The sequence below is a fragment of the Penicillium canariense genome, assembly GCF_028826845.1.
Source record: "Penicillium canariense strain IBT 26290 chromosome Unknown utg000003l_segment0_segment0, whole genome shotgun sequence".
Lineage (NCBI taxonomy): Eukaryota > Fungi > Ascomycota > Eurotiomycetes > Eurotiales > Aspergillaceae > Penicillium > Penicillium canariense.
Window position 1 is genome coordinate 3,601,144 of NW_026622730.1, and position 26,882 is coordinate 3,628,025.

Genomic DNA, 26,882 nt, shown 5'->3' on the forward strand with positions numbered 1-26,882 from the left:
GTTATCGGACACGAGCCGATTAGACACAAAGTCCCGCGGAGACGACCCACTGCAGGAAACAATAGCGGTAACAGGAAAAGCTATTACTAAGTGCACTAATCTCATCCTGCTTATGTGGAGGAAAGAAATGATGACGTTACAGAACGATCTGGTCGGTCACCCTGTAAATTAAGCGTCGGATTTCGTTTCCCCCTCAAGCGGAATACAACGTTGTCCTACAATATTCAACAAACACGTCTGCAAGTAAGACATATTAAAGTAAAAACAATACAAGCCAGGCCCTGAATCAAATGAAGCCAAGGAGTGCAGAGCTACCACTCTAGCTTACTATTGCCCTCCACGGAACAAGCCAATCCCGAGCAAAAGGCAATATCTTCTACAGTGGCCGATCCGGCTGAATGTTGCCGAGCTGGCCAGATTTCGCGTTTCTCCTTTTGCTCGTCCTCTCGATGACTGAGTAGCAAGCTTCTAACCGTATTTTGAAAGAAAAGGGGTGCACTTTCCAGCTCCGGGTGAAGTTGACCATTTACAAAAACACCGGCATTTAGATTTTCCTGTGCCGCATTGCAAAGGTACTTATCTTCAGCCAGAACCCGCTTGAAAAACCCGTCAATATGGTGAAAGTCCATGTCTGAGGCTTCCTCGTGTCGATAAACCTCGTATTCCATCGAGCAAGTTCTCGCTGATGTTGGCACGCATCTCATCATGTAGAAAAAGTGAGGACTGTGATATGCTCGTTAATAATTGTGATGCTAGTGATACTACCCAGGAGCACGAAAGACCCACGAGACTGTCATACAAGCATTTGGGAAGTAATAAGTGCTTGCATTTTGAATATCCTGATCCACTCTATCCTCCTTCGGTCGAGAAAAATGCTGTATATGCCCAGGTGTGGAGACTGTATGATAATATGAGAGATCCGCCAGGTTTGCCACATCAGGATGTGCGACTGTGCAGTGATAACATTCGTTGTAGTTGTCCGCGAGTGTTTTCCAATTATAATCCCCGTCCATATGCCATGTGTGGTCAAACTTGTACTTGCTGAAATCAAACTTTCGGAACCGTTCTTGAGTGTCGACACCTTTGAAGGCGTCTTCCCAAGGTACAGGATTTGGTGAAGAGTCGAGATTCACCCAGATAAATCCCAGTGTATCGACGTGCACATGCACGGGAAATAATCTTTGGTCTTCTTTGTTAAACCCAGGTATATCGTCAAATCGCGGAGCCTTGGCGAGCTTTCCGTTCAGACCGTATGACCATCCATGGTATTTGCAGGAGAGAATCCTGATGTTTCCCTCGTCTTCTGAAACAAGCGGGAATGCGCGGTGTCGACAAATATTGTGAAAGCCATTTATATTGCCCTCCCGATCGAGGCACAAGAAAAAGGAGAATCCAGCTTCATGGAATCGTAGGAAGTCGCCGGGCTTTGTGAAACGGATCTTGTGAGTGATCAAAATCCACAGCTTTGAGAAGATAGCCCGTCGCTCCAATTCATACATCTCTGGTGTGCAGTACCAAGAGGCCGGTAGAGCCTTAGGTGGCTCATTTGGAAGCTTATTTTGCGCAAGGTTATTTGGTTTGTATCCAAATAGAGAAGCAAGTGTAGCCGCCATGGTGATAGCCAACAGTCTCACCAATTATTCGATCAAAAGAGGGAAGATGTGCATTCGTCCCATGTAAAGCAACGTTCAACACTCCTTATCATGTCGCATCCATCCTATTTGAACTATGTCCCGGTAGAATGTGTTCAGGCTCCCCGACCACGTGACAATTTAAAGGAACGCAATGACAGAGCTAGGTGTCACGTCAATCTGGCACGGCCTCCGACCGACGGCGAGCTTACCGCGTTCTGCAACTAACGGACCCACTAACAAGATGATGTGTCGCACAATTTTAGGCAATATAACCGCTAGACCAGAAATGCACTATAGACGGACATATTGGCCTGCACTTCGGATTTCGTCATCTTACAATCCTTATTCGACTTTCTTCCGGTTCTTGAATCACGCTAAAGGATGACGCGTCTCTACAGACTTAAATACCTTGTCATAGCTTAACGCATGCGTCCTTTGGCGGGGCGTGCACAGTAAGAGCGCTCTTGCCGTGCACGGGGGAAATACAGCTTCTAGCAAATATCTGGGTGGATTTAAGTGTACGCAAGAAAATGTATAACGGGCAAAAGGTGCTGAGTATGTCTGACCGAATTCAGTGTCGGGTTGTTTAGTAGCGATTTAATTTGTGCTTTATTTGAGGGATTGGCGGTTGAGAGGGGGATAAATGCCCTATTGGGTACAAGACATTCATTTGATGATGGAGATATTGATGCTATTCGGTAGGTTATAATACCACCGCTCGTTAACTTTCAGTAGAAGGACGCAATGAAATATTGTTAGGACGATGATTTATCATTATGACCCGGATATTACCAGCATAGTTCTGCTGAACTTTACTGAGCAACGACCTGAAAAAGGGGAATAGCGAACTTGGGTTTATCTTCCGGAAAAGACGTCCGAAAAGTTTAGAGGTAAAACCGAAGTTGAAAACTACTGCAACGCGCCGGTCAAAGCGTACATTAGAGTTTGTGTCGCCCGAATTAGATCATCGCTGACCGTGTTTCCCATCGGCCTCGCCCGGTCAAGTGAGCGGCTCGGGAGCAGAGAAACCCAAAAGATGATACCTTGTAGAATGATAGCGAAGTAGCCGCTGCGTGATGTTGACCAGCATATTGTGCTCCCGGCGGTGAACCTTTCGTTCCGTGCAGTTCAGTTTCCGTACAACTTCCTCAGAGTAGCTCCCCTTTTGGTACCTCACACCTCTGCTGACATACTTCACTCGGGTTTCTCGCCTTCAGTTGGTCACAAAATCGCGTTATGAACTTGAAATGACTCAATTACCCCGTGTTGGAGATTGACCCGGAAGACCTCGTGCGTTGCGAAAGCGGAGGCATGGTAGTATAGTTCTGTTTCGAGTGATGGCGACCCTTTGCAGCAGGGTACCCCGCTTACTCGAGGTATCTAAATCAAATCAGAGAAATCCAATGATACAGGCGGCGGGTCTCGAGGGTCTAAACCGATCAAGGTCGGCGAAGGCCCGGAGCCCACCGATCATGTGCGCTGCAGACAAGGGAGATTCACATGGATCTGTTCATTTCACTCGGTCAACTCATTTCAGTGAAATAAACAAGGGCCTTGCTCCTCCTCGTCTCGAATACTGCATTGCCTATAAGACGGCCATACTCATTGATAAGTCGCACTGCAGAATCCCGTCATCAACTTGTTCTCAGTGTGTTATATGCTTAATACGCGGGCCATGGAATCCAATAACAAGTCTGACAAGGGCTCTGAATTTGTTTTGACAGCGGAGGATCTCAATAAGGCTTTACCCGGCATGAGCATGGCCACAAGAGCAGTTCATGCTGATGATTTCGTCAGTCCTCATCGGGCAATTGCTCCTGGCATGCATGTCGCGGTCAACTTTCGCTACGCAAGAGATCCCGAAGCGCTAGTGCCGGAGGAGAATCAAGATGTGAGAGCCTTAGCTTGACTATCTGAACAATCGGCTTACATCCCGAGACAGCCTAATAATCCTCATGATTCACATGTTTATTCTCGTTATACAGCACCCAATTCCAACCGCTTGGAAGTCTTGCTTCGCAATATCATGGGCGGCGAAGTCATAACGTACTCTACTGGACTCTCCGCTTTCCACGCCATGTTTATTCTTCTAAACCCAAGAAAAATTTTCATCGAAGACGGATACCACGGTTGCCATGGTCTTTTGGACATCATGCAGAGATTGACGGGGGTTCAAAAATTTGATCTGTCGCAGCTCGACCAAGCGGGCCCTGGTGACATTGTACACGTTGAAACGCCCCTCAACCCAACGGGCGAAGCACGAAACCTTGCATATTATCGCGAAAAGGCGACCGAGGCAGGTGCTTACTTAACGGTGGATGCAACTTTTGCTCCTCCTCCACTACAAAATCCTCTCGACTTAGGCGCAGATATTGTAATGCACAGTGGAACTAAGTATGTTGGGGGCCATTCAGATATGCTGTGTGGTCTATTGATCATCCGTCAAGACCGGGTGGAAAAGGATGGGTGGTTAAAAAAGCTGCACAAAGATCGACAATATATAGGCAGCGTCATGGGAAGTTTTGAAGGTTGGTTAGGTATCAGATCCGCCCGCACAATGCACCTTCGTGTCTTGAAACAGGCTAAGACTGCCGAGAGGTTGGCTGGGTGGTTGCAAGAGCATTTGAGAGATCAAACCAGTACTGTTAGTCAGGTTTTGGAGCGTGTGCAGCATGCATCGCTGCAGGTCGATGATTTGAATGATGGGTGGCTTCGGAAACAGATGTCTGGAGGCTTTGGACCCGTTTTCTCGATTTGGGCCAAGAATGCAATTTTCGCACGGCAACTCCCAAGCCGTATGTATGTTTTCCAGCATGCGACCAGTCTGGGTGGCGTGGAAAGCTTGTTGGAATGGAGGGCAATGAGTGATGCCACATGCGACCATAAATTGCTAAGAATTAGTTGTGGCATCGAAGAGTACGAGGATCTACAGGCTGATATCCTGCAGGGATTACAGTCGCTTGTGTAGAGTGCTCACTAAGGTCAATTTCCATTTCCGTATTTGATTTCCTTGGAATAGGGTGCACTATGCCGCTTCAACGGGGGACTGCAACCAAACAAATTCTTCTTAGTTTCGACATCTTCCATAAATCCTTGTCCAATGCGAAGAAGCCCAACCCAAATCAACCCAAATAGTAGCCGCTCCCATTAGAATAACATAAAGTCCCGTACCAAGCTACTGCTTCGTTGTGAAGGAACTACGTGGCTATTGCACACCAATCTTCCTCATATCGAAAGTCGCTGTCTGTCACGAGAGCCATAGATGGGCGCGCCGCGCTAGTAATTCAACTAAGAATGTGCCAACAATCAGACATCAATATATAGATAACGTATACAAGATGTGATGAATGACAAATTTGCCAATGTGTCCGCCTTATCATTTAATGAAAGAGACATCGCAACCTGTTCACAAAAATTCAAGGGCAGCCTGTCAGAACTGGTGACCGGCGAGTGTCCGATCTTGTGACCGGAGACAATGCACGGAAGCGGGGAAGTTGCTGGTCTTGCCGCGCCAGGCGTAGACGTTCCAGGCTGTATTGAAAGCCAGGCTCACACCAGCTCGTGTTTCACCTAATCTGCCTATCTTTAGAGCGGGCTGGACGGATGGCTCATTGAATCTCGTCCCGGGTTCCATACAATGATATCACGTGGACGGCGGCGCCCGTGATCAAGGTGTGTCAGTTGGAAATCTTAAATCAATGGATATTGATAGGACTGTCTTGTGCTGTATACCAATACAAAGCCTTCCATCAATTTCAAGTGGAAAAAGAAAGGCAAAAATGGACCAGTATGATGTTGCTGTCGTTGGACTCGGCGTCCTCGGAAGCGGTGCGGCGTACTACGCTGCCAAAAAGGGCGCCAAGGTCATTGCATTCGAACAGTTTGAACTGGGCCATGTTCGCGGGGCGTCTCATGACACATCGCGCATTGTACGGACCTCCAACTTCACGCCAGAGTATGTGAAACTCGCGAAATCAGCATACAAAGATTGGGCCGAGCTTGAAAAAGCCGCAGACCAAAAGCTGTTGACTATCACTGGCGGTGTGGTTTTCTTCCCGGAGGAGCCGAACACACCTGCGCTCGCGAGCGACTTCACCAAGAGCCTTGATACCAACGATGTGCCATATGAGCTCCTCGACTCGACAGAGGTGAAGAATCGATGGCCACAGTTTGACGTTCCCGAAAATGTCTCCACAGTATACACAGCCGACACTGGCATTGCCCATGCTTCTCGAACCGTCAGCACTTTGCAGTCACTGGCGCGTATACATGGTGCTGTTCTGAAGGACCAAACCGAAGTAGAACGTGTGATACCCAAAGCTTCCGGCACTGGTGGAGTTATGATTCAGACGTCCAACGGACAATTTCAAGCTGCCAAGGTCATCCTTGCGACGGACGCGTGGATCAATAAATTGCTTGCGCCCCTGGGTACACATATCCCAGTGATTGTGATGCAGGAGCAAGTGACATACTTCAAGCCCTCTGAGGCAGCCAACTTTGGTTCCGATCGCTTCCCTGTTTGGATCTGGAACGGTGCAATGTGCTATTATGGGTTTCCCTGCTATGGCGAGCCGACCATCAAGGCGGCCCGAGATACTTCAAACAACTTCATGACACCCGAACAGCGCACGTACGTCCACTCGCCACAATTGCTTAACCAGCTATCATCTTTCTTGAAAAGACTTATTCCGGACGAGACACGCCAAGTACTTCGAACCGTGACCTGTCAATATTCAATCACTCCAGACCGACAGTTTGTTATCAGTCCTCTCAAAAGCCACCCGAACATTATTGTGGGCTTAGGTGCAGCTCATGCCTTCAAGTTTGCACCTGCCTTTGGCCGTGTTCTGGCGGAGCTTGCCGTGGATGGCAGGACTAATGAAGACATCTCGAAGTTTGGAATCCCGACATCGGCCACATGTAGCAGCAAGCTCTAATGTGAACACTGAATTCCTCGAGATCTCAGCCCATTTATGACTAGCAAGTGTAGTATCTATAATTGACAACTCCAGCGCCTTTTTTACACTATCGTGTTAGCCAGCGGTAAAAAGTACAATTTCCTTCGGTTTTATCTCACTTAAGGCTATTCCTAGCCCTACTTTAGTTGGTTATTATTCTATGTTTATTATAGTACCTCTTTCTATGACCCTGTCTCCGGCCTTCTTTTCTGTCCTGTTTCTAATCTGATTTTCGAGGGATGGTGTCTTTCTCCGACCGATCGCTCTTGCCATCCGGAGGACGGAGGCCCGTGGTGCCCGGCGCTAGTCTTAACGTGCAGCTTTGTCATTTCCAACATTTGAGATCTCCGATCTCACCTGTAGGCAACAGCGATGAGATAGTATCCTTTATTGGAGCCTTTATAGGGGATTTATTGCTGTCATCAACCAAAGTTCGTTGTGACCAAGCCTTTCTTATGTCCATTGCCGTCCCATTGAGGTCGTATCCCCTTCTCCGCCACATGGTTCGAATGGGTGTCATTCGCAGCGCAAACTTCAGACTCCAAACCAGAATATGGAGAAGAGAAAGACCCTGCCTTACAATTCCTATCAGCTTCGAGAGCTATGGACACCCAAATTGATAGTTTGGGCCGTATGGGTGGTTCTTGGCCTGGCCGGGTTCCTCAAGCTGCACAACTATTTGTTCAGCAAACATGACCCTTCTCAGTACGATCAATTTAATTTTGAATAGAATGCAGATGACAATAGACTTCTGAAGTCTCCATTTGGAAGTTTTCCTTGGAAAGATGACCCATTCCGGTTCCTTCCTTGCACAAATTCAACCGTCCCACCACCGCTCGACGATCCCAACCCGCAGAAAACATGGGGAACCCTATTCGACCGGGACCCAGACCACTGGAGCTGGGGCCAGCGTGTACCTGATGCTCTAGTCAATTCCGATCCCCACGCCAACCGTGGGATATACCTGTGTGGATACCTGGACTTACCTCTTGACTATCTAAATCGCTCTGACAGTCGGATTGTTCGCCTTGCCGTTACCAAATACCAAGTGTCTGGCCTAGCGCGCCTCGATAGCCGGGATAAAATACTCAAAGCCAACCGAAAGAGTGAGCGCACCATCATCATTGAGCCGGGCGGTCCTGGAGGTAGCGGAACCTTGTCCCTCTGGGAAACTGCGGAGCAAGTATCGGACCGATTTAGTGGCGGGAAATATGACGTCCTTGGATGGGATCCGAGAGGTGTCAATATTTCACTGCCATCGGCGTCATGCTTCCCCCATGACGCGCTTCGAGACCGTTGGTTTTCCCTCGCAAGACAATATCGCGAGGTGTCCAACGCCATCGAGCAATTGGAGCTCGCCGATGCACTGAACAATGCTACATTCTATGCATGTCAAACACGGCTCGGCGATTTTGGTCGTTTCATCGGCACTGCATCTGTTGCAAGAGACCTCGAGGAGATTCGCAAGGCCCATGGGGAGGACGAAGTGTCTGGTTATTTCCTCAGTTACGGAACAGGAATCGCCCAGACTTATGCCAATATGTTTCCGGACAAAGTCGGTCGTATGATTCTGGATGGGACTGAGTATGTAAAAGACCATCGGTTACTTGGGGGATTTGGGTGGACTTCTCTTGATAATACCACTGATATTTGGCGTGATGGATTTCTGGGCGAGTGCGTCAATGCAGGACCTGAATGGTGCGCTCTTGCAAAGCCAAACGCTATTGATGGCGGACCGGTCACTCTCGCGGAGCTGGAAGCACGCATGACAAAACTCATTGGGTCACTTGCTATCCGGCCAATATCTGCATTCACAGAAGAAAGCGGACCGTCCCTCGTCACATACTCTGCTTTTGTGGAAGTTCTTTACTCGATTATGTACAATCCGAGAATCTGGCCAGATGCAGCTCAGATGCTTTATGAGCTTGAACAAGGAAACGCAACTCTTGCAGCTAAATTGCTGGACACCCAGTGGGAGTACAGGCCCACAATTCGAAAGCCTACACATGGTCTCAATCTCAATGAGCTCCCAAGTTTAGTCATCTGCGCTGATTCTTATGATGCGCCTTCCCCGGCAGATGGTCTTCGGTGGTGGGACCGGCTGTGGGGTGAAATGACAACTGAGAGTTGGATTGCAGGGAACTCGCGCTTTGCTTCGGTTCTACCCTGTCGATATTACGAGAAGTACTGGGGCAGCGCTGCGGAAGTGTATCGCGGCGATCTAAACAAAACAATGAAGACGCCTGTTTTACTCATTGCCGAGACATACGATCCCGCAACGCCCTTAGGGAATGGAAGGAGACTGCTCCGGGATATGGGCCAAAATGCACGACTGATAGTCCATCATGGTTACGGACATACATCGAGGTGGGATAAATCGGAATGCACAGATAGAATTGGTAAAGCATACATCTTGGATGGAACTCTTCCAGATGAGGCGGAAACAAATTGCTATGCCGACGGGAAACCCTACATTTCTATACAGAAATAAGGGGCCGGAAATGCATACCATGATACCAATCATGGAAGACCATGTTTCATTGCTCAATTCTTGGGGGAAACGCGAATAAGAAAGACCTCGGGCTCACGTCAAGTGTCAATCATAGTATACGGGTCAGATAAATATACATGGGTATGAAGGCTATTCTATGGAGTCTGGTATATCTTGAAGCTGTTGAACACCCAGTAGGCCGTTGTAAAGTTTGCTCCATTCTCCGCCGCAAATTGAGTGCACGTGTCTGCACACTCGTTGAGATCCGTATAATATGAGGCGGCACCAGCAAGATCACCACAAACGTCGATATTTGCAATGATGCTTTGATTCCGGAAATGCGAGCTGATGTCGCAGTGGGTGCTAGGAAAATCTGCCAGAGCCTCTCCCCACGTCGAAGGATCCGGGCTACTTGAGTTCGAGATGTCTGAAGGGATATTATCTCGAGAAAACATCCATACACGAACTCCTGCATCACGAAGCTCCATAGCGTACACCTGGTAAATAAATTGTCAGTGCAGGGCTCGAGATTTAATTTGACATTCGGGGCCGTACTCCACCGCCATTATTGTTGAAAGTCTCACCGTATGTTGCAGACTTGCCCTTCACGCTACAGCCAGAGTTGTCGTTTGCCGTATTGAGGCAATTTGAGTATTGAGCCGTGCCGGTTTCCTTTCGCTTGGCGTTCATCTTGCAGCCACTGGTTGTGTGCAAGGTCATATCATTTCCGTGCGTCCCCTTATTGTTCGATTCCATAACGTCAATTTCGCCATTTTCTGGCCAATTGGAGGGGTCAGTCAACCAAAGTGCTGGCCATGTTGCACATCGATATGGCGTGTGAACAACATCGAAATAAATAGTCCGTCATTATATGTATTTGTTGAGGTGACGCGAACAGATTTGCGACCACTTGTTTGGTTCTGCGTGTCTGTGTCGACTTTAATAACAGCCGTTGAATCCGATGCGTACGTCAGATTCATCATTGCTGTTGTTTTAGAGCCGACGTTTCTGTGCTATTGTTAGTAGAAGTAAATTCATAAGAGCAAGGGTGATCATACTGTACCCAGCCGTTTGTCGGATCTGATGATGTGTAGAATTCGAAATTGTCAAAGAACGATGGTCCCGAATACGTGTGCATCAGCATATAATCTAGCTGGGAGTAATTCGGGTATGCATTTGCTTTTACTCCTTCAACTGCTCCCACAATCACTGCGATGATGACCACTATAACAAATACGGGTCCACTCCGTTCGAAGGCAACAACAGTCTTGTACCACTTCTCTCTGGTTTAAAAACCACTTTGCCCATCATTACTTTAGATTTTATAATTATTTAGTTTTTATACCGATGGATATCTTTCTTGCCATGATGCCAAACTCGTATTTTTTGGGTTTAATACTACTAAAGTATCGATACCTTTGGTGCCTCGGTGTTGCCTAACATAAGAAAGGGGCACATAAATAATGGGCCAATAGAATCCCTGATAACTGGAAAGGGGAGAAAATCCCGGGATCCACGTTTGGGGCGGTCACACATTCGACGCAACACTGCACAGATAAGCGGATCATAGCAAAAATGTTGGATAAACAAATTAGAGAGCTCTGATTTCTGGCGCCATGGACTTTGTCTAGCAGGCGACTCGCCTACAAACCCCACTTTCAGGCCATTCTGGGAATAAGCTAGAGGGGCCTTCGAACGACCCCCAATCCTTTCTCTCTGCCTCTCTGCCTCACTGCCCCTCTGCCTCAACACAAACTCATATGTCATTGTTGCCGCCCGAGAGACAACTGCTAAAGCTTAGTGAAGGGCCACAGTATGCGTCCGATTTGAATGACGCCGTCGGGCCAATCTTCAACCATCCATCCCATGTGCCTCCATGATCCATGCGGAGGCATTCAGTGCCGCAAAGTTTGTTGCCATTAGTGTCGGCAAGATACTTCTTAACGGCGCCTGCAATAGTGTCGTGCTGTGCTGTGGTGTCGCAGTTCCGACCAGAGGAGTAATACACCCAGGACAAGGACTCGTAGGTACCACGCATGGTGTTGCAAGAACCCTGATCGGATAGCTCCTTGATGGTACTAGCGAGGGATTTTGCCATGCTAATCACAAAGCTGGTGATCACGACACAAGACGCAGTGGTGCTGATAATCCGCTCACACACTCTGATAGGGGTTCGCTCCACAAGTCCAGTATCGGTGTTCCTTATGCTGAGGTTGGTGCTTGCCAGAGTAGTTTGGTTGAGACTAATCTGCAACCACCTGTCTGGTGCCGGATGCCCGTCGATAAATGAAGGCCAGGTAGAGGCCTGCACTGAGGTTGAAAAGTAGCAAGCTGCCATCAACAGGCCTTTGAGTAGGAACATAGTAGGCGGTTCCGTTTAAAAGAATAAGACCAGCAAGACAACAGAAACGAGCGATATCGTGAAGACGGTCCAGAAAGCTGGTCATTGCTTGAATATCTTGTAGCTGTGAACACAGGTAAAATGGCACAGACAGTTCTCCCCCTTTTATAGTTACGAAAATTCTGGTTCACCGAGTGTTTTCTGTCCTGTATGGATGTATATGAAGAAGTAAGACATGGCCGAGCAAGATTTGGGAACAGTCATGGATTCAGTTTTTCAGAAAATGTGGGCTCATCCACTGCATAACCCACTATGAGGTTGGGGGCGGATTGGGTGCGGGTCAGGGCGTTCAACCAGTTATGGGTTCTCTCGGAATCTACAGGACAACAGCTGATGTGTGCAGACCTACATAATGGTAATGCTGCCGCTGATAGGCCTATAGTGGATCCTCGACGGCACTGTATCTAAGCACCTTCGGCTATCCCAGAATTTCAGGCAACCCTCGGTCCTTAGTCCCAAAGCAAATCGTGAATCACCACAGTAGTGTCAATAACCGAGCTCCAGTAAGTGCCGTTTTCTGCCACGAAGATTCATGAGGACCAAGGGGGCAACAAGATTTCATTATTAGATCAACAATTTGTCCAGTAGCATCTACCCCAAGTGGAGTCAAACATGCTTAGCCTAGACGGTGGATACTGGTACAGTACATAGTGCGGGACATATCTTCATCGGGCAACTTTCCCGAGGGTGGTGTCTCTTGGGACACGCTTTTCGTTTTTCCTACTCCGGACAGAGGTCAGGATAAAGAGATTAGGCCTGGAACCGGAGGCTCCGCCCGATCGCTCCACAGGCTCACGGCCAAGGTCATCTTGAATTACAGGATATTGTATATTCGATTTCGCCCTACTATTATTCATTAGCGAACCGAAAACGGGTGGAGATTGGGCGACTGTATCTCAATACCCTATCACCAGGTGGACTATTAATCCTCTAAGGCAAATTGATGAAGAGCTGCTCGGGTCCGTTATTGTGGCCCTGTGGGACTTGCATCGCTTGGCTAGTGCATGGTACTCTTCACGGAAGAGGCTCGGTGAACTAGTTCGGGTGACCTCTTGAGGAACGGTGGCTATAGAATTGGGACTCTCCGATGCAGCTAGGCTATCGACTCTACTGTGGATTTTAGTAACTATGGCTAACGAGACTAATGACACACGAATGTAACGATAGATCGGCGAGATGAACTAAACAGGCATAGGGATGTGAGTGGAGACAAAGGGGGGGGTTGGGCCAATAGTCAAGTCGGTCAATTCGGCCAAGGCTCGCTGAAACACAGAATGAATCGCGGGTCTAACCCATAAGGATTATGAGGACTGCCCAACTCCGCAGAGCAAGCAAAATCGTGTCTGGGAGCTGTATTGTCGAGGATAGCGGAGCAGTTTCTTCCAGCTGCCTCCTATTGTTTTCTTTTGTACCCCACTTTTTCGTTGTCTTTTGAATGTGATTATGCGGTTACGAGACAACACTTACAAGTCATTCCAGAGTACCCCCACGGGTCCTCCCGGACATGAAGGATGATCCTATCCACATATCAAACTATGAACCGATTCTGCAGATAGGTATCTCACATACCCTTTACCTGCCATTCTTTAGATACAATTAATCAATTTCATCTGTTAACTATGCCGATTGGTTCCCCTTTGCAAGTATTCTCCACAATATGCATACTAGCCAATACTGTTTTAGCTTGCTCTGACCTGAAAAAACATTTATCACCTTTAGATGACAAGCTTTATGAAGAGAGAAGCCTGTGAGCAGGTCGAGTGTTCCAAGTGATATGATATGACTGCCTCAGATTTGATGTTGACAGGGGTTTCTGCAAGTCTGCTCAAGGCACTGATTTTCCTTATACCCCATGGGACTCGAATCTACGATTAAGGTTCTGTCAACCCTAGTAGCCCGGCTAATCACACGTAGTTACTCTCTGACTTTGTGCGTCAAGCATTCATAATTACATCAGTCCATGACAAGGCTCAGCATTTTTCTCTGCGAAGAGAGAGAATTGAGTAAAGGTCCTCTATCTCCACAAAAAGTGCATCTTATTCTTGTGGGCATTCTGTCCTTGAACATCGCCATGGCGACCACGAACAACCCGTCTACTGAAGAGATACCCCTACCGCCGACATGCCTCCTTTGTCAAATGGAGATACCATCTACTCACAACGCTGCAATCGCGAGGACAGGCGACCACGAAGAAGTGCTCAAATATTCGACCCCGTGGAAACGTTACTGGAGGACCCGTCGTAGACATGTGACGGTGCGATCTGTGTCAATCGAAAAGGCAGCCTTTCGTAATTGTTATTTACCGCGACTATGGTCATGTTTCTGTCGTGCTAGTAAGTCTCAGATTGTATTTTGGATTGTGAAGCCCAGTAAAGACTGACTGGTAGGCCTAGTAATCAAGGAGTCTGATACTAAGTATCGTCTAACGGGCATTAATATCGTACAACCCCAACCAACTGTTCCACACAACTTTCCAAGTGACCCGGACATCGCGAGAATTGGTGGGAGAAGAAATGCCCCATACAGTCGTCCAAGATTCACCGAATGCGTGGCGGCGACTATGGAAACACGGCCAGCTCAGTATCAAGGGAAGCGACTCGGGTTTATCATACACGCTCATTGCTGGGTGCTTTTTAGTCGGGCGGTTAGGACGTCTCCGGCTGAGATACAGCTCGAGAATTTTATCGAAGCCTCCCGATCTCACTGGTGCAAGTCAAAATTAAAGGGTCTAGTTGATGGAAATATTTGCTCGCTCGTGACCTGGCCTTGCAATGCTTCACAGAGGCTTGGGCTCGAGTGTGATATTTATGAGAATCCAGTGATCATACGAGGTCTGAAAAAGGTCATTTCCCACGCAACCAAACGTCATTTCACGACTACGCTCCAGGCCTGTTTCAGTAATCTTCCAATAGAAGTTACTTTTCTGATCTTAGAGTGGGTTATCCCGATTGACTATACCTCGGATGATGTTCGAAACATGCGAAATATGCTCCTCGCGTTCGGATGCGTTATATCAGATTTGTTTTGGCGAAGGCGGCTTCCAGAAGATTTCTTCTTCGAGCTGGATATTCTGAGGAAGTCTAGCTCTCCGCCGTCTTGTATGAGTTTACAGATGCTGCGACTTGACGTGATGCGTCTCACCTTGAACCCTTATAGTGGATTGGCAAATCGCAAGCGTATACACAAGAATATTGTTGCGATCAAGAGGGGCTTAGGAATTGCTTAAGGGAAAGGACTTGCTAAAAGAATTGCTATGGGAGGTGGAGTCTAGTTACTCTGCACCTTTGCTCCGCTTAATGCGGAGCGTTTATTCCTGGGAGCTGAGTGCCTGCTCTTTGATCAACCACACGTTTGTAAGATCCTTGTCCACCATACCACCTGCATCTTGAGTTAGGACGATAACTCGTAGGAAAAGACACCATGTATGCAGCAGAGTCAACAGATGTTGAATTTTGGCTTATTATTTACCGGTCAGCGGGTGCCGGTGCCCCTTCCTTTAGATATGGCTCTCGAAGCTAGTCATACTCAAAGAAGTGCCACCTGTCACTAGTTCTATTGGCTAATACGAACGGTTTGACCAAATGTTTGCTATATAGTTACTTCTTTGCACAAAAATTATCTCCGCCGCAGTGTTTTACGATATTGCTCCGAAAGGCCAAGTTGCTCTTGTTGTTTCTCGAAACTCTCTGAAGACAATGCGAGCTTGGCGATGTTCGTCAAGTCTTCGGCTGGGGCCTTGTGGGCTCTAGACGGGCACAGTATGCTTGTTTGATTATTCTATTGGTGTAAAGGTGGCGTTGCGGCTCGGTGACAGCACAAGTTCAGGGGCGAAGGGAAAGAGGAGGAAATGAGATGATATGCAGGAGCAATTCGAACAAAATCACGCAATTTATACTAAATATAACATGTCATGTGGTAACACAGCCATAGAACTAGATCAATTTCAGGGACACGTGGTTTGAAGGTGGCAACATCCATTCAAATTATTGCGCGCCAAGTAGGAAACGGGAACGTGTCTCAAGAATACAGGTCCTCATCCTGTGACGGAGTTTGGAACACAAGAGTGAATCGTGCGGGTCAATAAATAGAAATATTCAGAGTTCCAAATGAATTTTAGATTGCACGGAGTCTGGCTCGGTAGTCTTCCGTAATGTGCGAGTACTTTGGACTACCGTACGTTCTCGTCTGAGAAGCCACCAACCCTGCTGCGTTTAGTCATCGTGCTTAGCCTGAATGGCTTTCATCGCCTTGCTGATTGTTGGCAATGCTGGGTCCCTAAATGCTCTAGGATTCTTACCCACTATAACTGAATTGCAGATCGAGAAGGAACCGAGTGTACTAGAGGGCCCGAGGGGCTACAAAGTGTTCGGCGATATAAGAGGTGGCGGAGCTCGGCGATCCAGATCAATCGCAAACATGCGTCACTAATAAGGCGCAGACGGGGATCGAAGAGGAAGGCAAAGTAGAAGGCCGAAAATCAGAGAAGTTGAAGCGGCGATAAAGCAGATTTTATAGAAATACGCATTGTGATAGTAAGGTGTAGGAAGGCGCTAAACCCGATCCGGCACGCCAAACTACTCTGCGTAATTCACCGTTTCCGGATTTTGCGGAACACACCCAATTACCCCTATGTTTGGATACCCCGCGAATGCCAAGTAGCGTGTGCGGCTAAGTAAATTTGCCGAGGCGTGGTCTGCTGAACAACAGCCGCAGCGACCTGTCATGAGGCCCAGTGCTCGGCCTGTTGACCGGCCGAATTAGAACTCTTCATCGTAAACAATCATGCGATGCAGGAGCGCTAGTACAAAGCCGTGGTTAGTCCTTGGGTTGTTCTGCATTCTTGGAACCCCTCTTTTTCGTCTTAGAGAATGTCGGCCTGATGTCCGAGATGCATGCGGTTTGCGGTATTTTTATGTTCTTTTGCGCACCGGAGTTTTCGCACGCTTTCGTAACCAAATTGCGATAACCCGGCTAAGGCTGTGGTACGTCGGGCTTCTTTGCGATGTCTCATTGGGATTCGCAGCAGATGGCAAAGCGTAGTAATAATAGGTTGCCACTTAGAAATTTGAGAAACTTTTGGCTCCTGTTTTCCGCAAACTTTGTGTAGCACGAAAGCCGTCTTAACCGAGGGAACGCTAGCCGTGAACGGATCAACATCTTCAACTACCCCATTTGCGTAGATTGGGCTAGAATCTCGCCGTATTATCCAGAACCGTGCCACAGACAGACTCACTTGTCACATATAGGGCGTAGGGAGTGAAAAAGCGGCGGATGGATGTGGAGACCGTGCCCACAATAATATCGAATTTTACTTGTCTAGCTGTAGCATTTTGCGTGGGACCCTGTGAGAGTGGTGGGGGCTTGCTTTCTTGAAATTTCTTTGCAGTAAGGTCTTAATAATGAGCTATCCCACCTTAGACCTTCTTCTAGCGTATTTGCGTCTTCACAAATCAATGGGCCTTGCCAGATCACCGTCAAAATGTCAGGTCACTTCCCTATGGAGGAGAAACTGCAGAAGGTCATGTCGGCCACAGGTGGGTCCATTCCGCCAATCTACGCTCGCTTTCGGATATCTAGTACTCACGTCTCTTCAAAGAGGGCGCAGTGGTAACCCCTTTTGAGTCACCACAGGATTCACCTCCAGATTCACACTCAGAATTATCAGACGATGACTCGGGCATTGCCCACGAGCCTATCCAGGAACGATATGAAAACCCGTCATACTCTCGTTTCCGACGCGTGGCTTCGAAAACAGTCGTGTCGTTTGGGCCCAACGATCCGGAGAATCCGGTGAATTGGAGACAGGTATGTCCATTTCAAAGAAAACGGCCCTTGTCTTAGCAGCTTGTCGGTGCTGACATACGTATGCAGACAAGAAAGGTCTTGGTACTCCTTGCGGGTGTCATGCAAGTCATGAATAGCACAATCGGCTCATCCATCTGCAGTAATGCTATTCCGCAAATTGCTGAAGAATTCAACATCACCAACCAGCAGATGCTGGTGCTGCCCATCTCGATTTTCCTAATTGGTTACATCCTGGGCCCTTTGCTGTGGGGCCCCAGTTCTGAGTACTTTGGACGCCGGCGTCCTTTACTTATTGCGTTTATCGGATTTATGATCTTCACGCTGGCATGCGCGGTGGCTAACTCCTATGCATCGCTGTTAATATTTCGGCTTCTCAACGGCATGATGGCATCTGCACCAATCGCTACTACGGGCGGACTATTTGCTGATGTTCACGACGATCCAACCCTACGAGGTCGCCTCATGGCTTATTATATGGCTGTATGTTGCTTATATCCACTTACCACATAGGCAAAAGCGACTAACGATTGACAGTGTACTACCTTTGGCCCCATAATGGGCCCTTGGATCTCCGGATTTGTTGCTGTCGTCAGTTGGCGGTGGTGTTTCTGGATTGGACTCATTTGCTCCGGCGCAACCTTGCCTCTGGTTATCTTCATGCCCGAAACATATGGGCCCGTCGTTCTGACGCGCCGTGCGAAGAAGCTGCGAAAAGAGACTGGAAACTCGAATATCGTGTCACCTTTAGAGCTTGAGAGCCGGGACCTTCGCAGAATGTTCCTCGTCACGATCTCCAGGCCCTTCCGCATGATCTTTCACGAGTCCATTGTTTCCTTGAGCTCATTATACTTGGCGCTGGCCTACGCAATCTTTTATCTGTACTTCGAGGCATATCCAATCATCTTTCAAGGTACGTGGCTCTTCTTAACTGACATATGAGTGTCATCCGTCGGGCCGTACAGGCTAACATAACAACACCTCAGGCATCTACGGCATGAATGCTGGCATATCTGGTCTCATGTTCCTGCCCAGTAAGTTAATCGGCTGGTAAATCTTTGATCTATCTATGAATTCAAACTAACGTGGATGACATAGTTGGCGTAGGCGCAGTCCTTGCCTGTGCGGTCTTCATTTGGTACGATGGTTTCTTCGCCCGGGCAAAAGCTCGTCAAGCCAGCTGGGCAAATATTGAAGAGTATCGGCGACTTCCACTTGCGTGTATAGGAGGCCCATTGTATGTCATCGCCCTTTTCTGGGTGGGCTGGACCGCCTCTCCCAACATCCATTGGGTGGTGCCCTTCCTATCGGGTATTCCGTTTGGAATGGGGTATTTATTGATTTTCATGGCAATGCTCAACTACCTCACTGATGCCTACGAAACGTTATCTGCCAGTGCTCAGTCGGCCGCCAGCTGCACGCGTAGCATTCTAGGTGCAGTGCTACCTCTTGCCACTAAGCCCATGTTCGACAAACTGGGTGTCCACTGGGCGTGCAGTCTGATCGCATTCCTAAGCCTGGGTGTTTCTGTCATTCCATTTGCTTTCATTCGGTACGGTGATAGTATCAGAAGCAACAGCAAGTTCTGTCAAGATTTGAAGCGCATCAAGGAAGAGGAGCGCCTAGAACTCGAGAGACAGGAACGCTTGCAAAATGAGACCGGCAACCTGGATATTGTCCCATCCGCAACCAGTGGTCAGATTTCGAGAATCGAAACCGCACGCAGTCATGCGGAGAAGGCGTCCATAATTTGTTAAGGCATAGCGACTATGGGGGTGGCTCGTCGTTTGAAGACATCATCCGACATAATCACTGCATTTCATCCCCGTTTGGCGATCTAAAAGTTTTCCCTTTGCCTCGTGATTTCGAGGCCATAATGATGTGACCACACACTTATCCTCAAATTATGCATATACAGGCGTTACCTTGTTCTTTATTTCACGACAGCTTATTTTCCGCATGAATAAATTTAATAATAATAGTAAATCCATCATTTCTTTCCTCGCAGAGTTCATGTCAGCTTTAAGCGAGTCTGCTGACACCTTTTGATGACCTTTTGCTAGTGTGCTGGCTATTTACCCCCTCTTTAGGCCAACTTTTCCAGCCTTGCGTAATCCCCCAGGTACAAACGCCAGAGACAGCCACCATCAGCCCAAAACAGGTCCAGAACACTGGGCTGGTATGCAGCCATCAGAATTAGTCATTCGCGGGGTGGCGGGGATGGCCGGTCGATAATACTCTATGAGGTTAGAGTGAAAGCGAAAAGGTTAGGCCCAACTACTTATCACTTAATAGCTATTCTAGTACAACAAGTTGATCCTGATCTGCGGAAACTGACGTTCAATATTGGGAGGTGATCTGATCGCGAGCTTTGTTTCAAAACGTGGCCTCGGCCGGTGCTACTCGAACTACCATCCGTGCGTCTCAGTACCTCAAAGTCAATCAAATCCGTATTATTCGTTTCTATTGTTGGCTTAATGATGAAAATCCGAGTATTGCACGCGATCATCCATGTACCAGTTTATCTCAGTGTACCGGATCGCCAATTGGCTGGGTAATGCTTCGCCGTCGAATACGGGGAACTGAATATGAAGGTTGGGCATGAAATCATCGCCACATATTACTTGTACGCTCAGTTCGTCCAGTATGGGATTTCCATCGTCCAGAGTGGGGATTATCTCGGTATAGTATTGTCACTTCTACAATCAGTTGAATGTCTCTGGGTATCAATCTCGAACATTCATTCAGCACCAGATCACCCCAGTTGGTACTACCCACTGTCACCCGGCCATGTCTACTTATCTACTTATTACTTGCCCTCTCGTGCCTTTTAGCGCTTACTTGATCCCAGCATGCTCCCGTACCGAACAAACATATGACTAATATACTTTGCATCATTCTCCAGTCGGAACTTCAAGGGACGAATGCAAAAAACCAAGCACGGTCCTATTTGCTGATCCGTGGCGGGGGCATTGAGGGTACAGTCTCCGAACCGAGCTGGGGTCTGCCAAGTGCCTCTGCATTTATACGCATCAGCTCGATACGAGCTGCCCATGCAGTGCACGCGGGCGTATGATGACAACAACTCCCTGTGTAATTGACTGTTTCTGCAGATCAGGTGCTCCGGCGAACGACCTTTTTCCGAGGAAAACTTGGATGTCTCTGTTCCTGTGGCTTGACGGTTAAGCCCCGACAATGGAGGTGACTTGCATTGGTCCCACTTGTATCCTGTTAGTGCAACCTAGATCAGAGCCCAGATTTCCGAGGAATCGATCGGTAAGGTTTTCACCATCCAGGTGGGTTGAAGGCTGTGTCGATAGGATGAAGATACAAGTCGATGTCACCGATGTCACCGACGTTCCTTGCCCGGTTTCGAGCGCCAAACGACACAGTGTCAAATTGAAACCGGAACACGCACTCGGATGACCTCATGCTTCTGTCGTGTCGAATGTGAGGGCCAATGCTATGGAGAGGGGGAGGGGGGGGGGCTACAACGGGTGGGGGAAAAGCAAATATTAAACCAAAATATACTTTCCCTTTCCTAGCGACGAAAGAGGAAAAAGAAATGAGAAGCTGAGGATTATGGTTGAACGACCCATGCCCCCAACGAAGCCCCGAGGAATCGGCCAAACCAAAGGAAAACTGTGCTTCGGTGCGCATGGAGGGGACGGTGACCATAAAGCAGCGGCAAGCGCGCTTTGCGCGAAAGAAGGAAAAGCGGGTTGCGGCGGGAACCCCAGATGGGGCCAGTGGAGTGGGTATGTCGAGTGGGACTGTGGAACAGAAGGGATCAAGAAATGCGTCAATGATGGGGCTTAGACCGAATTCTGGACCTGGGCCAAATGGGAATGTCCCCCATAGCGGGGGGGCAAGTCCATGTGTACGGTACCTGCTGCCTGCCCTACTGTCCATCGGCCAGGGGCCGTGGCCGGCCTTGGGTGAGGCGGACGGCTAGGCGTTAGGACCAGCTCCCAACAGGAAGGCGGATCGAATCCGAGTCTCTTGGTAAGTCAACAGTCAACAACCCCCACGATGTGATACGTCAAGCCCCTCCGTCCCTGTGGAGTTTGGGAATGGGGTGTGCACTGGGGCTAGAAGGCTAGATCGGGGGCTCTGGCCAGTCGGATCGGCCTTGTTAGAAGAGCGTGGGCGATCCCCAAAGCGTCCCAGCGCCCTAATGCTATGGATCCATGGGGCTGGGAAAAACGCGACAGACCCATGCCTCCCAGGCAGAAGCGCAGCCTGATGCTTATTGCTCGCCTACCGCGGCGCGAATCAGCTGGTCCGGCCTTCCTTCCGATGGTATCCGGCTTCGTGCTTCGGCCTGTCGCTGGTCTCGAGAGCTGTTTCCCGAATTGCCCAACCCTCACTGGTGCGCGCACGGACCGAGGACGATTCGTTCCAAGCTCCAGGCTAGCGACAGGGTCACGCCGAGACTCATAGGGCCTTTCCAGCCGAATCCTGGAAAACGAGAGGACCACCGGGCCCCCCGAACGGACCGACCACCCCCATCTTACACCACCCCGAAGTTCGGGGTGGAGCTGGGACGAGCACAGCCCAGACCTGGACCCGTCAATCATGAGAGCTGAAGCCCGATCATGTGGCTGACCGTGCCTACTCCCCAGAGGCGAGAGGCTTTTTCATTGCGGGGAATCCCTGAGCGTATCACGGCACTTCCGCAGGCAGAGGCTCGCTCAATCCGGAATGTGGCAGCGCTTTGGTGGGTATTCAAATGGTGAAGCTAGCGTCGCTGACTTGACCGTCTGGTGATCAGCTTGATTTTGATCTGCCTGGGTCCGAACGGGTCATATCGTCGCCCGGGTCCAGGTCCAGGTCCAGGGGCATATTAATGTAGCCGTTCGCCGAGCGGTCCATTTCCATAGTTCACTCCCTTCTCCCGTGGTCCAATCCCGAATCCAGTTCTAGTTTCTTTACGATCTTTCCAAGTTCATTCGAGTTCATTCGAGTTCATTCAAGTTCATTCAAGTTCATAGAGCTGCCCCAATTGCCCCAAGTTCTCGCGATCTACGTTCACGACAGCCGCATGGAAAAAGTATGACAACCTTCTCTTTGGCGGCGCTTCCTTTCCTCATCGTACTTCTCATCGTGCGATATCACCAAGAAATCCGCCATTGGGTATCGACCACTGCGAAGAACAAGGGTTGGACAAATGAAGGTGCTCATCCACCCCCGACATCAAGCGCATGGCGCCATACCCAGCGCAGCCCATCAAAGGCCGGGAACGATACCGAATCATGATGGATATCCGCAAACTGGACGTCCAAAACTGGCTGACCCTCGACCAAAATTACATGGAAGAGCATCGCGTGCGAGACGACCTGCTTCGCGAGAAGCGAGAGAAAGTTCTCCAATGCCTGCCCGAGTCACAAGACGCCTGCCAGGAGGCGTTGGGAGAAGTCTCCGATTTTCTCTGCGACAGATTTCCCAACATGTTCCAAAAAGTGGTGCAAGACGGAAATTGTTTCATTCGAAACCGCATGACAGGGGAGCAATTCGACATTGGTGGCGCACCTGGCGGTGAAACTATCGACGCGCTTGAGGCGGCAGTCCGACTTACAATGGAGGATCTCAGCATTTTGATGATGAACGAGGACGGCGAGTACTACCTGTACGTTCCCCAATTTTCACCCCTGGCCACCCCCACCTTCGCTCTTATCAGGATCCCTAATCCCTTTCCTTACAGGGCCGCCAGTGCCAGTCTGTTTCCGACAGGGTGGACTGTCGAGGAGCGCATCGGGTGGACGATCTCCCGCCTGCATCAACCTGTGCCGCTATGGCATCAGCACGTTGCGAGCTCAGTTAGCAAGTAAGTGGATTCCCCCCCCCCCCCCACCCAAGAAGCACAAAGAAGTGCTCTACTTCTATTGCCTTTGTGTTTGGCACACTTTCTAATGCCTAGTAGGTTCCTGGCGCGACTGACGCCAACGTCCCCGATGGAGCGGTCGAACTACTTCGTGGAGATCAAACGGCCCGACGAGAATCTGATTGAGATTTTGTATCGTCCAAAGGGGCTGTGTGAGAAAGACATTTGCAGTCCTTCGCCGGAGGAGATTCTGATTCGCCGTGAGAGACAGACTTTCCGTCGACTGCCAAAAACCGGCACCATTCTCTTCGGGGTGAAAACGTACCTGACTCCTCTGGACCAGCTCCCGATGCAGGAGCTGGAAAATCTCGCCACCGAAATGAAGAGCTGGCCTCACTATGTGGGTGAGTACAAGGGAAAGGAGGTATGGGGTGCCAAGGTCTTGGAGTTTTACCAAAGCCGAGTGAGTCAGGTGGACAAGGTTGAGGTCTGATTTGCTGAATTGTTTGACGTGATGACGAAACCATATTGCTTTTTTTGCTGCCTTGCGCTCTTGCTTTTTTTTCTCTGCTGAATGGTTTTCCGGTTCTCCCTTCTTGGGAAGTAAAAATGGGTCGGCTGTCTGAATATTCTTTTTCTGCAAATGCGATGCTTGTTTCTTCAACGTGTTCCGAAATGATTCATATTACATGCGACAAAGTTGCTGAGGTACTCGAAAAGAAAGACTGGGAATCACACTTATTGATAAGCACAAAGTCCTGCCCGATTGGATTATAGTGAATTAAAATATATTTACTGCGATTGCCCGGGAATAAAGACAATTCAGTCATGTCCAGATCAAGGTGGTGATAAAATAAAAACACAGTAAGCGAAATCTATCTAAAATAATGCAGGTGAGAAGAACACGGAAGCGGGCGTAGCAAGAACCCGTGGGTCAAGAAGGGGTATAAACAAGGCACAATTCAGATCTTTGCCAATGGTGGCTTATCCTGCTTTAACCGGACCACGCCCTAGAAAAAAAAAAGGTTAGCCAGAGAACAAACATCAAACCCAAGCAATGAAGATAATGTTCGGCATACCTCTTGAGTGCAGGTGGCGATCAATGTCCCATCCTGCGACCAGATCTTCTGAATAGCCAGTCCTCGTCCTTCTCCCGCCCACGGGCTCTCCATCTCAATCAACATCCACTCGTCGGCGCGGAAAGCGCGCGGGTTATGGAAATAGATGGAGTGGTCCAGACTGACCATCATGCCAACTTCCTTACGATCCTTTGCCTTGCCATTGGTGGCATGATCCAGCGCCCCCTCCAGTCGGCGTCGCAGGTCGGCCGCCTCCTCTTCCTTCAGCTCCTTCAGGGCCCTCTTAATATCCTCATCGTCGAGATCAGAGGGGTTCTTCAGGGCCTTGAGGAGCTTCTGAAGTTCTGCCGGGGACGAGAATCGGGGAATGTCGTGCACACGGGCGACGGTGCCGATGAAGTAACTGTCCGTCACGTAGGCAAGGGCCGACAAATGGGCCTGGAAGCCCCCTTCCTCGGAGATGTGACCGCGCGATCGCACAAATCGCCGCACCTTCTTATCCTCCGGGTTGGTGGAATTGCCTACTCGCTGTCAGTCACGAGCTTGCGCCAGGGCGATCATCGGAGACACTCACGGTTGACGATGCCCGCCTTCCTGGACTCGAATGGGCCATCGCCCGCGTTGTCCAAAGCCTTCACGGTGCCGGGCAGCGCATCCTCTGGAAGAGACACGTCGGGCATAGGGACGGCGTGTGAAATGGTCTTCTCGCCACCACTGCCTACCCGGCTGAAACTGAGCGTGGTGGTAAAGATCGGGCGGCCCCGTTGCCGCGCCTGCACCGTCCGAGTGATGAAGCTTCGTCCGTCGCGCACTCGCTCCACATGGTACAGAATCGGGATTTCAGAGTCCCCCGCAAGGACGAAGTAGCAGTGCATGCTGTGGACGGCGAAATCCGCGGGGACAGTTCGCATGGCGGCCGATAGGGACTGGGCAATGGCGGCGCCGCCGTAGATGCCGCGGGCGCCCGGAGGATGCCAGAGGGGGCGGGTGTTGGTGAAAACATCCTAGAAAGTTAACGCGAGGCATCAGTACGAGCCATGGGCCATGTTGGGAGTGCGCTGGGAGAAGGGGGTGTGTACGGGGCCGAGGTCCACCACTGGTGTCAAGTCAAGCACATTCTCGATGGGTGCCTTGGAATGGTCCTGTGGCGGAGGGTCGAGGAGAGTCACGCGTGCCATTGTTGTCGCACTTGGAAGACAAGTGGGAGAGGTTGAGAAGGGCGCAGGGTCTCGGCGTGGAGTGCGCGGTCGGACAACGGCGGTCTCCCGCGCTTTTGAAATGCGGGGGGGGGAGCTTTACGGGGGAGCAGCCGAGGTCCAACGCTGGCTATGAGTGGGAGTCGCGACATGAGTTTCCATTGTGTCATTATGTCACACAGATGGCGCTAGCTAGTTACAGCAACACAGATCAAAGCTGATTCAAACACACATTTCTCACGTATCATGAGGGTCATTTCCATCAGGTCATCGTTCGGCTCAAACTACTCCAGGTTGTAGATGGCGGGGGCGTCAAATGCGGCTCCCACGTCTTCGGCGCTGGGTCCAGACCCGGCACGCTTTCGAGCCGATAGGTTGTGTTATTATGACTGAGACTCGGAGAAGGGGCCCCCGAGTTCTGCGCTTGCAGCAATCGCAGCATCTGTCGCCGCTGCATCTCTTCCGCACTCAAGAGGGAGTGCCGTCCTCCGCCCGGCTTTGGCTCGATCCATATTCACGATAGATTAAGAACGATGCGAGACCATAGATCAAAGAAAATGCACTGGGAAGGCCGATTCCGACCACGCGGATCGCGTTCAGCGGGTAGAGGTTGCGACTGAGGATATTCAAAAGGACATTAAATAGCGCGACCAGGTTTACCACGAGATGAGGCCTAGCACGCAAGTTAGCGCTCCTGCGAACGCGATAGACACGAGTCGACTGACACAAATAACGAACGAAGGAGGAAGAGTTGGCGCGTGCGGTGAATGCAAGCGATCACGATCGAGCCGACATATGCGACTCCGACGAAGAACAGGGCAAATACGAGGGACGCGGTCTGATCGACTCGCAGGTTGTCGTCCGAGTCCCCAAACACCACCGACAGTATTAAATAACTAGCGATAGAGCGCGATCAGCAAATACGAAGCAGTTCCACCTCAGTGCCCGCACGAACCCAATTAACAGCAGAGCCGCGGAACAGGCCGTGAGGAGTCTCCAGAGCCTCGACACTCGGGTCGCACTCGGGATCGGTCCGCGCGCGATCCATCCATCGGATTCAAACGGGGGGGCTTGCATGGCGGGGAGTCATGTCAGTGCATCGCGGTGCTGACTGTCAAGGGGCTGGTTGACGTCAAGGGGGACGACGAGCGACGGGAATCAAATAAGTATAAGGGCCAACGCTCCCGGATAGGCAAATTAACAGCGCGAAAGGCAGTAAACGAATGTCGACGGCTTCATGAAGAAAGGAGAAATCTCTGCCCCCTCGCCAAGAAGAAGGGGAAGGAGCAGGAAGAAGATTCCTGTCAGAGCCGCAAGCAACCGAGGGCACAGCGTGCAGATTTGAGGCCCGCAGCTGAGCCACTCACGTCGACAGGCGATCGCGACCCTGGAGGTAAGACCCGGGCGGGCACCTCCAATCAGGTCCTGTTCGGGGCTTGGACCAGTCTGGCTCTACTTGCGGCTGATCCGTGCTGCGCACTCAGCTTCAGTCTGTCT

The 26,882-nt window shown here is 49.8% G+C and overlaps 10 protein-coding genes across 10 annotated transcripts; 5 read left to right on the forward strand and 5 right to left on the reverse strand.

The window, feature by feature from the left end:
* Positions 1-761: 761 nt before the first annotated feature.
* On the reverse strand, positions 762-1,613 carry N7482_006170 (uncharacterized protein; the record flags this gene model as incomplete). The annotated part of the gene is made up of 1 exon (XM_056688295.1): positions 762-1,613. The coding sequence occupies one exon, from the start codon at positions 1,611-1,613 to the stop codon at positions 762-764; it is 852 nt and encodes a 283-aa protein (XP_056543850.1).
* Positions 1,614-3,309: 1,696 nt separating this feature from the next.
* Positions 3,310-4,602, forward strand: N7482_006171 (cystathionine beta-lyase; the record flags this gene model as incomplete). Its single annotated transcript, XM_056688296.1, has 2 exons — positions 3,310-3,525; positions 3,577-4,602. 2 exons carry the CDS (start codon positions 3,310-3,312, stop codon positions 4,600-4,602), a joined length of 1,242 nt encoding a protein of 413 aa, XP_056543851.1.
* Positions 4,603-5,413: 811 nt separating this feature from the next.
* Positions 5,414-6,571, forward strand: N7482_006172 (putative sarcosine oxidase; the record flags this gene model as incomplete). Its single annotated transcript, XM_056688297.1, has 1 exon — positions 5,414-6,571. One exon carries the CDS (start codon positions 5,414-5,416, stop codon positions 6,569-6,571), a length of 1,158 nt encoding a protein of 385 aa, XP_056543852.1.
* A 574-nt stretch (positions 6,572-7,145) lies between these two features.
* On the forward strand, positions 7,146-9,083 carry N7482_006173 (Alpha/Beta hydrolase protein; the record flags this gene model as incomplete). Its single annotated transcript, XM_056688298.1, has 2 exons — positions 7,146-7,223; positions 7,323-9,083. The coding sequence occupies 2 exons, from the start codon at positions 7,146-7,148 to the stop codon at positions 9,081-9,083; spliced, it is 1,839 nt and encodes a 612-aa protein (XP_056543853.1).
* A 155-nt stretch (positions 9,084-9,238) lies between these two features.
* On the reverse strand, positions 9,239-10,063 carry N7482_006174 (endo-1-3(4)-beta-glucanase; the record flags this gene model as incomplete). The annotated part of the gene is made up of 3 exons (XM_056688299.1): positions 9,239-9,580; positions 9,639-9,859; positions 9,886-10,063. 3 exons carry the CDS (start codon positions 10,061-10,063, stop codon positions 9,239-9,241), a joined length of 741 nt encoding a protein of 246 aa, XP_056543854.1.
* A 776-nt stretch (positions 10,064-10,839) lies between these two features.
* On the reverse strand, positions 10,840-11,445 carry N7482_006175 (uncharacterized protein; the record flags this gene model as incomplete). Its single annotated transcript, XM_056688300.1, has 1 exon — positions 10,840-11,445. One exon carries the CDS (start codon positions 11,443-11,445, stop codon positions 10,840-10,842), a length of 606 nt encoding a protein of 201 aa, XP_056543855.1.
* A 5,518-nt stretch (positions 11,446-16,963) lies between these two features.
* On the forward strand, positions 16,964-19,043 carry N7482_006176 (MFS transporter; the record flags this gene model as incomplete). The annotated part of the gene is made up of 6 exons (XM_056688301.1): positions 16,964-17,018; positions 17,081-17,289; positions 17,356-17,769; positions 17,824-18,199; positions 18,273-18,320; positions 18,385-19,043. The coding sequence occupies 6 exons, from the start codon at positions 16,964-16,966 to the stop codon at positions 19,041-19,043; spliced, it is 1,761 nt and encodes a 586-aa protein (XP_056543856.1).
* Positions 19,044-22,490: 3,447 nt separating this feature from the next.
* On the forward strand, positions 22,491-23,603 carry N7482_006177 (heme-dependent oxidative N-demethylase family protein; the record flags this gene model as incomplete). The annotated part of the gene is made up of 3 exons (XM_056688302.1): positions 22,491-22,915; positions 22,991-23,113; positions 23,210-23,603. 3 exons carry the CDS (start codon positions 22,491-22,493, stop codon positions 23,601-23,603), a joined length of 942 nt encoding a protein of 313 aa, XP_056543857.1.
* Positions 23,604-24,072: 469 nt separating this feature from the next.
* On the reverse strand, positions 24,073-25,367 carry N7482_006178 (uncharacterized protein; the record flags this gene model as incomplete). The annotated part of the gene is made up of 4 exons (XM_056688303.1): positions 24,073-24,120; positions 24,190-24,710; positions 24,764-25,193; positions 25,269-25,367. 4 exons carry the CDS (start codon positions 25,365-25,367, stop codon positions 24,073-24,075), a joined length of 1,098 nt encoding a protein of 365 aa, XP_056543858.1.
* Positions 25,368-25,853: 486 nt separating this feature from the next.
* On the reverse strand, positions 25,854-26,462 carry N7482_006179 (uncharacterized protein; the record flags this gene model as incomplete). Its single annotated transcript, XM_056688304.1, has 3 exons — positions 25,854-26,058; positions 26,111-26,281; positions 26,341-26,462. The coding sequence occupies 3 exons, from the start codon at positions 26,460-26,462 to the stop codon at positions 25,854-25,856; spliced, it is 498 nt and encodes a 165-aa protein (XP_056543859.1).
* Positions 26,463-26,882: the final 420 nt, after the last annotated feature.